This window comes from Lissotriton helveticus, chromosome 9 (genome assembly GCF_964261635.1).
Source record: "Lissotriton helveticus chromosome 9, aLisHel1.1, whole genome shotgun sequence".
Taxonomy (NCBI): Eukaryota; Metazoa; Chordata; class Amphibia; order Caudata; family Salamandridae; genus Lissotriton; species Lissotriton helveticus.
This window is the reverse complement of record NC_136070.1, coordinates 880,630,541-880,640,905: the sequence shown is the minus strand read 5'-3', so window position 1 is coordinate 880,640,905 and position 10,365 is coordinate 880,630,541. Positions and strand designations below refer to the sequence as shown.

The window sequence follows — 10,365 nt, the reverse complement described above, 5'->3', positions numbered from 1 at the left end:
CGGAGCCGTCCTTGCAGGACATCATGGGCGCCATTTCTGGCATGAAGGAAACAATAGGCCAACAGTATGAAGCTCTGGCCCACAAAATCGACACCGTGGCCATTGAAGTGAACTTGATTCGGGCCGACCTATCTAAAACCAATGAGAAGGTGAAGTCATTGGATCTCAAGTCATCCAGCCTCACGGCAGACGTCTCGGAGATACAGACGGAGATTGGCAGTGTCCGTAGGGTGAACGATTTCATGACCCGGCGCCTGGAGGACTTTGAGAACAGGGCACGTCGCTGTAATGTGCGTGTGGTTGGCGTTCCGGAGAATCCAGACCCGCACTCTGTTGATCTCCTGGTCGAGGACCTGATCCAGAACTACCTCTCTCCGTCTGGATTGAGTAAATTTTTCGCAGTGGAACGTGCCCATCGTGTTCCGGGAGGCCAGGGTAAGCCGGGCGCCCCGCCGAGGCCTATTGTTGCAAAACTCTTCCACTATAGAGATCGAGACGCTATCCTGCAGGCATCGCGCGTGAAGGGCCCGGTGGCCTTTGAGAATGCCACGGTGAACTTTTACCCGGACTTTTCTCAACAGGTTCAGAAACAGCGTATGGGTTTCCGTGGAGTCAAGAAGCGCCTCCGAGACATGGGATTGCGATATGCTATGCTTTTTCCGACCAGGCTGCGAGTTGAGTACAATGACCGAACCTTTTTCTTTGATCGGCCTGATTCAGTGAATGACTGGTTGGACTCTCTGCCGGACCGACCTCCTGTGACTGAACCCGCCGACCACCCGGGTGGTGCTGAGGGTGGTGCAGAAAGCTGAACTAATGTAATGAGTAATGCGATCTATTTGGGTGCACCGGAAGCAACATTGAATAAACTGCAGAGGATCCAGAATACTGCTGCCCGGATCATTACCAACACCCCGGCCAGATCATCGGCCAAGCCTGCCCTCAAACTCCTGCATTGGCTCCCCATAAGGGAGAGAATTAAATTTAAGGCCCTGTGTCTGGTGCACAAAACCCTGAACAACCAAGGCCCTCCAATTCTCCGAAATTTCATTACCCCCTATATAGCCACAAGATCCCTTCGCTCTAATGCAGAAAATCTTATCAATGCCCCAAGGTTTAGGAAAGCACGGTCAGGAGGAAGACGGTTCTCGGTCCATGCGGCCCGTCTTTGGAACTCCCTCCCTCGGGATCTTCGTCTGGATCCCCAATACCTCCGTTTTAGGAAACGATTAAAGACACATCTTTTCCCCTAGCCCCTATGTTCTTCTCGTAAACTCAGCCTCAGTCCTCAGTTTCATGTCTTTTAGGTTCCTCAGCGCTGGGATACTTCCGGGTGACTACGCGCTTTATAAAAATAAATAATAATAATAATAATAATAACTATTTGTCTATGCCCGGGTCTTCGTGTAGAGTAACTTCTTCTGGGATTTTATGCCTAAGTGCCTCTACTGTCTGTGTGTTCTCCTCGTTAGTTGTCTTGATCGGGGTGGCGGGTGGGTCAGGGCCTTTCCTCCTCCGGGGTCTTTTTGTAGAATGGGGGTTCTTGGGCGACAGGCACACTGCATGTTGGGGTGGCTTTTTAGCTTCTTGCAGGGGTGCAGGGTGGGGGGTGTTTCCTTGATCGTTGGGGGGTGGGTGGAAGGGATGTTTGATGTTTGTGTTTTGTTTTCTCAAGGCGATTCTATCTTGCTAATGATTTTTTTGATGTCATGCTCATTGAGGGGGGGTTTCGGCGTTGCTGTGTGGGATGGGGGTAGCGGGTTGAGGTTTATTTCGTGGAATGTCAATGGTCTGGGGGATCGTATTAAGCGAGGTGTGGTGTTGCGATGTCTATGACGCTTGTCTCCAGATATTGTTTTTCTACAGGAGACTCATTTGGTGGGCAATACATGTCGTGCAATGAATAGGTGGGGCTATCGCCTCGCCGCACATTCGGGGTTTACCACGGGTTCCAGGGGGGTGGGTATCCTTGTTCGGGCTTCCCTCCCCCTGGCTATTGATGATGTGATCCTTGATGATCGGGGGCGTTACGCCGTCCTCGTGGGACGCTATGAGGGTCGGACCCTTTCCTTGGTTGCCGTCTATGTGCCCCCCGGTCTACAGACCTCTACTTTTTCCGATTTGGGCCGGGTGTTGTTGAACCTCCCTGATAGTACTCTTTTTATAGCGGGGGACTTTAATTCAGTGTTCTCCGGTCTACACGATCGTCACCCCCCTAGGGATACTCCTTCGGCCCAACGGTGGCTGGGTGGGTTTCTGGATACGTTTGGCTTGGTGGATTGTTGGAGGCTTATGCATCCTACACAGCTTCAATACACTTTTCATTCTGGGGCCCATGGGAGTTTGTCTAGACTGGATTATTTCCTGATGCCTGCGGCGCAGTCGCCGGCGGTTCGTGAGATTAGACACCTCCCCCGGGGCATCTCTGATCATTCCCCGCTCTGGCTTTGTTTTGAGGTGGGGGTGGAGGCGGCGGGCCGTGTGGCTCCTATTAACCCATGGTACCTCACCTCCCCCGAGACCCGCGGTCTCTTGATTAAGTCTTTGGACAATTATTTCCTAGACAACAAGGGGTCCGTCTCATCGGCGGTATCCCTGTGGGAGGCCTTTAAGACAGTGATTCGCGGGCAGGCCCTTTCCCTTATTGCTGAATCTAAAAAGGCGAGGAATCGGGAGGTGGTGGACCTTGAGAGGGAGATTGCAGAGATAGAGGCTGACCTGGAGTCGAATGTCACACCTGGTAAACTCCACGCCCTGGGTCTGAAACAATTTGCCTATAGGTCTTTGGTTACAGATGCGGCTAAATTGATGTTTCGGGAGCAACAGGGTCGTTTGTATGATGTGGGGGACAAAGCGGGTAAATTGCTGGCATGGCTGGATAAGAAGGAGAGGGCGAATCGTGTGGTGCCTGTGATTCAGACTTTGAATGGTGTGAGAGTGACTGACCCGGTTGGAATAGTCGAATGTTTTGCGGACTATTTTCGTGTGGTTTATTCCCCTGTGTCTGCACGGGATGTTGATGACTCTCGCCTTTTGTTGCGTGATATAGCTCTGCCCAGTGTTTCCGATTTAGACCGAGTTTCTTTGGAGTCCCCTTTCACTACGGACGAGATAGCGACGGCTATTCGCTCACTCCGTTCGGGCAAAGCTTTGGGCCCGAATGGATTGCCTATTGAATTGTACAAGCTAAGTCCTGATAAGCTGGCGCCCTATCTTTGCGCTATGTTTTTGGAATCCCGGGAGCGGGGTATTCTCCCATATGATCAGCGTCTGGCTACGATTGTTGTTATTCCCAAAGAAGGTAAACCTCGGGACCTTTGTTCGTCTTATAGGCCCATTTCCCTGTTGAATGTTGAACCCAAGGTTCTGGCTAAGCTTCTGGCTACCCGCCTCTTGACGGTCATTGGTGGCTTGGTTCATCCGGATCAATCCGGATTTATCCCGCATCGCAACACGGCTCTTAACCTACGTCGTCTCCACGGAGCTGTTGCGAGGGCGGGGCTTCTGACGGAGCCGGCCATTTTGGCTTCGTTGGACGCCTCGATGGCCTTTGATACGGTGGAGTGGCCCTATCTTTGGGCAGCTCTTGAGAAATTTGGTTTCGGACCTGAGTTTATTGGTTGGGTGAAGTTGTTATACGCCGAACCCTTGGCACAGGTGGTTGTAAATGGTCGGGTCTCTGTCCCCTTCTGCCTTGGTAGAGGGACCCGTCAGGGATGCCCCTTGTCTCCGTTGCTTTTCGCGCTCGCCCTGGAACCGTTAGCTGCGTGGCTTCGATGGGAACCTTCACTCAAAGGGATCCGTTGGTCACCGGATTTTGAAGACCGCGTCTCGCTTTACGCGGATGACATTCTTCTGTATCTTACTTCCCCGCGTAAATCTTTAAATTTATTATTTGACGTTCTTACTTCGTTTGGTGCTAACTCAGGTCTGGTTATTAATTGGGCTAAGTCTTGTGTGTATGTTCTTTCAGGTGTGTTGCCCCCCTTGCCAGACAGATTTCCTATCCAGGTCGTCCAATCTGGCTTCAAGTATTTGGGGATCTTTATTTTACTGGACTCTTCACTCCGGTTCGAGCGTAATCTCCTCCCCCCGCTTCTTAGACTGCGACTGGACGTGGCCCGCTGGCGTAAGCTACCCCTGTCTCCTCTGGGCAGGGCTGCCCTTTTTAAAATGATGTCTTTGCCACGATTCCTATACGCACTTCAAAACTCTTTTGACGACGTTCCCGCTGCCTATTTCCGAGAGATCGAGAGTCTTCAAAGACAACTGATCTGGGACGGGCGTCCACGTATTGCCCTGGCGAAACTTACCATCCCTTGGTACGACGGGGGCATGGCGCTCCCCGATATCAAGAGATATTATTGGGCCACCCAGCTGTCTGCCATTAACCACGCAATGTATTCCCCGGGTCGCGATCCGGCCTTTGAGATGGATAAACTCCAGCTGCCGGGAGGGGATTTTAATAGAGCGCTTTATTCCAGATCGGCCGGGCGCCATCTTACGGGCCCGTCCAGGATCGCAGTCAATGTGTGGCGCGCCGCGAATGTGAGTTTGGGATGGGAGAATCGATTGACAATGGCGACTCCGCTTTATGCTTCCGAACGTTTGGGATGTCTCTGGTCCTCTAAGGGCTTTGACCGCTGGGATATGATTGGGATATGTAAAGTGGGTGATGTCTGTGTGAAGGGTGGAGTGAAGTCTTTCCAGGCCCTTAAGGCCGAGTATGACTTGAGTGACAGAGAGTTTTTTCGATATCTGCAGGTCCGGCATGCCCTGGCCTCAGTTCTGACTCCTGATGTGCCACTGCCCGAGTCCTCCCCCCTTGAGGACCGCATTCTGGATGGACACCTGCCCGATAGCACTATCTCCCTGATTTACAAGAAACTGATTAATAATCGCGCTGACTTACTGGTCCGACTTCGGGAGGTTTGGGTCGGGGACGGGTTGGACTTAGATGACGAGGATTGGCAGTCGGCACTCTCTTCTCCGAAAGAGGTCGCCATCCCAGCCCGTCTTCGCTTGGTTCAACTTAAGATCCTCCACCGGGTGTATGTAACTGGTCCGCGTCTGGTAGCAATGGGTTTTTCCCCGGATGGTTTATGCAAACGTGGTTGTGGGATGAGTGCTACATTTCTGCATGTTCTTTGGGAGTGCCCAGTGGTGGCAGCCTATTGGACTGATGTGCTTGCGGTGATGACTGCTGTGACTGGTATTGCCCTGCGGCCTGAGGCCCGTCGATGCCTGTTGAATGTGTGGGAACCCGCCGACTGTTCTGTGGCTCAGACCCGATGGGCAACCTTGGGATACATGGTCGCGAAACGAGACATTGCGCAACTCTGGGGCGCTTCCAGACCTCCCGAGGTCTCGGTGTGGGAAGATAACATGGACTGGTCCATGTTTCGAGAGAAGACCGTCTATGTGGCTAGGGGCAGACCCAGGGCGTGGACGAAGATTTGGAGTCAGTGGAACGAATATCGTGGTGACATCTGTACCCCTCCCTTGGTTGACACTCCCGATGTTACCCTATCTCCCTAGGCTGGCGTTCCCGAAATTTTCATATTGTTCTAAGATTTTCCTGTCCTCCCCGCTGTCCCCCCCCCCGGCCTTGCCGAGCCCCATTGACTGTGCTTTCGTCTTCCTGATTAGTGGCTTTCCCCTCCGCCTTCTGGGCTGACTTTGATTATTGTGTATTCGCCTTGTTTAGAGTTAGTTGTTTCTATGTTTGAAAAAACAAAAAATGTTTATGTCCTGTCCTATGGTTTGAGCAATACTTGATATCTGATTTGTGCCTGGCCACGGAAGTGTTCGTTTGCTTCTTATGTTGTGCGTTGCTATTAGCGGCCAGCCCGTGTGGTTGTAGGCCCATCTTTGTACTTTTTACTTTAATTGCTCAATAAAAGTTTTTTAATAAAAAAAAAAAAAAAAAAGAAAAGCACAACTTGCACTTTTACCATTGCGGCGGGCGGAGATTTCTGCTCCGCCCGCCGCAATGGTACATATACAGGATGCGCCCGCCTGTGTGGCGGGCGCATCCTAATGCCCTGATCGGAACTCCCGCCCTTATGGCGGGCGGTCCCGGGTCCCGGTATGATGGCGGGCGGACTAAGTTCGCCCGTCATCATAATGGCCCCCTAAGAGTTACAAGGAGTATAAATTAAATGCAATTTGTATGCAGGGAATCACGTGCTAACTTAATTTCCTGAAAAGGCTATACACAAATTGGGCATTGGAAGACATATAAGTGTGACTCCCACTTTGTTCACTTAACACTCCATAAAAACTGGGACATGAGTTGAAATGAGGGTAATTTACCACCCGCACTTTAGCTTTACACATCTTAATCTAAAGCGCAGGTGCTGTGATTGCTTCAAAAGTAAATAAATACAAAAACCATCAATTGCAATGCAATAGGTCTCACATTACTAACAGTTTGAGCCATTGGCGTTGTATTATTATTAGCAATGCCAATAGCTCAAACGTTCAGTAATGCAAGACCTATGGCTTTATAAATGCTCGTTAAGTATGCTATCATGTATGTACTGAGCATGTTAAAAATCTCTGTGTAACAAGATGTACCTTTTAAACGTGTAACTAAAATGGTGATCTTGTGCTCAGGCCCTGTTGAACCCCACCACATATCCTCAACTTGTAAGGAATGAATCCTTCCTTGACACTGCCCTATGTTCATTCGAATTCTGAATATTTTGGAATTCCAGGAACGACCATGGGGGTTATGGGATACTAAGGGTAAAAGGAGAGGAAAGACTGTTACCACAAGACATTAGCTGAGAAGTGTTTCATCTATTTTTTTTACATATGAGAATAGAGTGCCTATGTTGAGGTAGGTTACCTCAAAGAGTAAAAAATGTTTGAGGAAGAAATGTGTATTCTGTTTTGTTTCACCTTGAATGTATCAAGCCGATTTTAGGACCCCCTCTACATTTTTAACCTTCCACAATTCAATAAGAAAACCCAAGAATTTAAATGCTAGAACTCCTTTGCAACTTTACTTAGAAATGTAAAATTAATGTAGTCCAATATGTGCTATAACTACATTCAACACGAAAATTATTTTGTGAATTGTTTCGCTTGTCATACTTATTTGTAGATTATAAATGAAATAATGTGGTATATATACCTCTAATTACTGGGATTTGTTGATGTAAGAGTTAAGGTTTTGGCCTTAGTTAGCCTGCAGAAATTTGGCAAACTATTCATTTTTATTTTGATCTCGAGTCCGGTTATATAGGAAAAACAAAGTATGTCCCAACAAGCTTTCCTTTCTTTGATTTGGAAAGTAGTGCCAGAGGCCACATGTGACCCAAATATGCAGACTTATGTTTGAAAACTTTTTTTTGTATTCAGTGCAGAGCTCATTTGCTTTTCACGATGGATTTCGGACAGGCGATATTTCTGCTGCTTGCTGCGTGTTTCTCCTGCTTGCTTTTCAAGATGTTTCGGAAAGGGAAACTTCCTCCTGGGCCTACCCCTCTACCTTTGTTGGGCAACTTGCTCCAGATTAAGAATGGCGCACTGGTTAAATACCTGCAATCAGTAAGATTCCCATATGTACATTTTTGTATTACACTCATTTTGTTCTAAAAGGGCATAACTTTTTTTATATGTAAGTACAGCATGTATAGGGCCGCTTAACAAACGTCGAAGTCCATATGTAAAACCTTGGGCACCAGAAGTAGCAGCACTGCATTTAGAATATTACGGTCTGCTTCATCTTCCTTTTATGCATGTTCTGTGGCTAAATTTGTTAGATGGATGTGGATTACTAGATAAAAATGGTTACGTTCCCACTTACTGTAACCAGCTAAGTTCATGCTCTCCTGTATGTGTATTATATGATTACTGATGGCGATTATTGCTGGATCCTGTTCCTTTTTATATTTTATATATCTGTAAATATCTAATGTGTGTTGTGATGTTTATTTTTCATGCATGATGTTTTATTATTTTTAAATTATGGCTTTTATTGATTTAGTATGTGTAATACTTTTTTGACAATTAGTGTTGAAATAAAGCTTTTGAACTGAACTGACCGGAAAGTGGGGACTGGCTGCAGCCCCCAGAGAACGAGACAAAGAGTAAGGGGCAGAAGCAGAGTCAGCAAGCAGTCCAGGTATGGAGCTTGGGGTGGGTGGTAAGCCATCCACAGAGAGCTGACAGGATGAGTCAGGGTCACACAGATGGTGAATGGAGGGTAGGCAGATGTGGACAGGGGCAGCAATCTGACCATGGCAAGCAAGCCTACATAGGCGGGAACAGAGCAATGGACACTGGAGGGAAGGACAGTGGGGCACAGAGCATGAACATGGAGAACAAAGGGCAGAGGCGGGGTTAGAAACCGGGGTAGCAAGCTGACAATTGAGGGACGACTGGCATGCGCAGCACAATTGACTACAGAGGGCAGGCAGAAGAGGCAGGAGCACACACAGGAAACAAAGGCCTTTCAAAAGGGGGCTTGGCAGCAAGCTGACCAGAGAAACAGGAGGTGGGGGTAGGGGCATGCCGATTTAGAACAGAGACCAAGCACTAGGAGAGGAGGGGCAGAAAGCAATTTATCACTCATGCCGTAACATAGCTATAACTTGCGCCCTGATCATGCACAGTGTTGTTATAAATGATTTCAATTCAGATGTTGCAGTGGGTACACTGATAGAATATCGATGTAAAAATATTAATGTTCTAAATATCGAAAGAAAAATATAGAATACAAAAATATCAACTCCTATACCTAAACAGGTAAGTACAAACATATTAAATCAAAAGTATTGATGTAAAAAATATAGATGAAAAAAATATTGATGTAAATGAATATATAAAATAAAATAATATACATTAAATATTAATATTAATTTTAACAAAATTAATTACATTTAATATCGTTTTTTTAAAATACAACAAATAAACATTATAATTTATACACATATAGATATATACTGTAAAATAATGAAAACACTATTATCTTTAATTTATAAAAAAATGATTATATACAAATAATGTATATATATATATATATATAAGTGATTTAAAATATGAAAAAATATATTCTAAAATAAATTAATACATTAAACTATAAAAAACAATATTTAAACTTAAACTGCCAAATGCAATAACACCTATTTTAAATGCCAACAGACTTGCTGATAAAAGGGGTGGAGGAGTAGCAGCTATTATTCGCAACACCTACAAGTTCTCATTATTACCCTCTCTTGACCTTATGGGGTCAGAAAATATTGTTTTTAAAATGGATACTGATAGTGGGGCATTACTTATGATTCTTATCTACCGCCCCCCCCAAACTATGCCCGCATTTGCTGTTTCACTGGCAGAACATCTAGCTCCTCTTATTATTAATTATAAAAATATTGTGCTGCTGGGCGATTTTAATCTCTGGCTTGATGCCACTGATTTGGACACCCAGGCAGCTGCATTTAAAGAGGTACTATTAGATCTGAACCTAATTCAACAGATTCATCTGCCAACCCATGAAAAAGGCCATCATCTGGACCAAATATGGTCTCAGAATATTCCCCTGTCGGTTTGCTCCATCACTCCCTGTATTTGGACAGACCACTTTTTGATACATTTCACTCTCGCCATTGTGAGGAGCAAAAAGCAGCCATTTCAAACAGGTGGGAAAGTCAGATTGTGGAAGAACATTGATACTTCAGCTTTTTTAGACTCTCTGAAGTTGTCTCTCCCCCTCATGCCTCAGGACATCGATGGCACTGAAGAAGCCTATTCCAATTGGCTACGTCAGGCAGCAGACGCTCATGCCCCTTGCTCTAACTTTCCCCGCTCCCGCCCTAATGACGCACATAAGTGGTATACATCACACTTGAAATCTCATAAATTAGAAGTTCGTCAAAAGGAGCGGAAATGGCGAACCGGTTATTCGGCACAAGATAAAGCCAATTACTGTAAAGCTCGGAAAGAGTATCAGAAACTTGTCCTGAAACATAAATCTGACTATTTCTCGGAGAAAATAATGAATTCTCAGAATAAATCTAAGGAGTTGTTCAATATTGTAGATGGTCTTAGTAGCAGTGACAGAACTACACCATTGGTCACTCCTACTCAGGATCTCTGCAATTCGTTGAACTCCTTCTTCCTCAACAAAATCCGTACAATAAAACTAAATATTTCTACTGTTTTGCCCCCCCCTCTGTTGGATGATATGTATTATAACTGTGAGACGTTGGAATCTTTTCCCGCTATTGATGGTGATACCCTTTCCAAACTGTTTGGTCGGGTCAAATCGGGTTCACCTAATGATATCTGTCCCCCGTACATCCTGAGAGAGGTCGGCACTCCCATTCCTGAAGGTGTACTACCTCTGTTAAATAG

General features: G+C 46.3%; 1 protein-coding gene across 1 annotated transcript in view; it reads left to right on the top strand.

Annotated features, from left to right (window-relative positions):
• Positions 1–7,392: 7,392 nt before the first annotated feature.
• The window catches only part of LOC144781949 (cytochrome P450 2G1-like), a 436,288-nt gene continuing 433,315 nt past the window's right edge, over positions 7,393–10,365 (top strand). The window contains exon 1 of the mRNA XM_078661040.1: positions 7,393–7,557. Within this exon, the coding sequence (XP_078517166.1) occupies positions 7,393–7,557 (165 nt within the window). The remainder of the gene's footprint in view (positions 7,558–10,365) is intronic.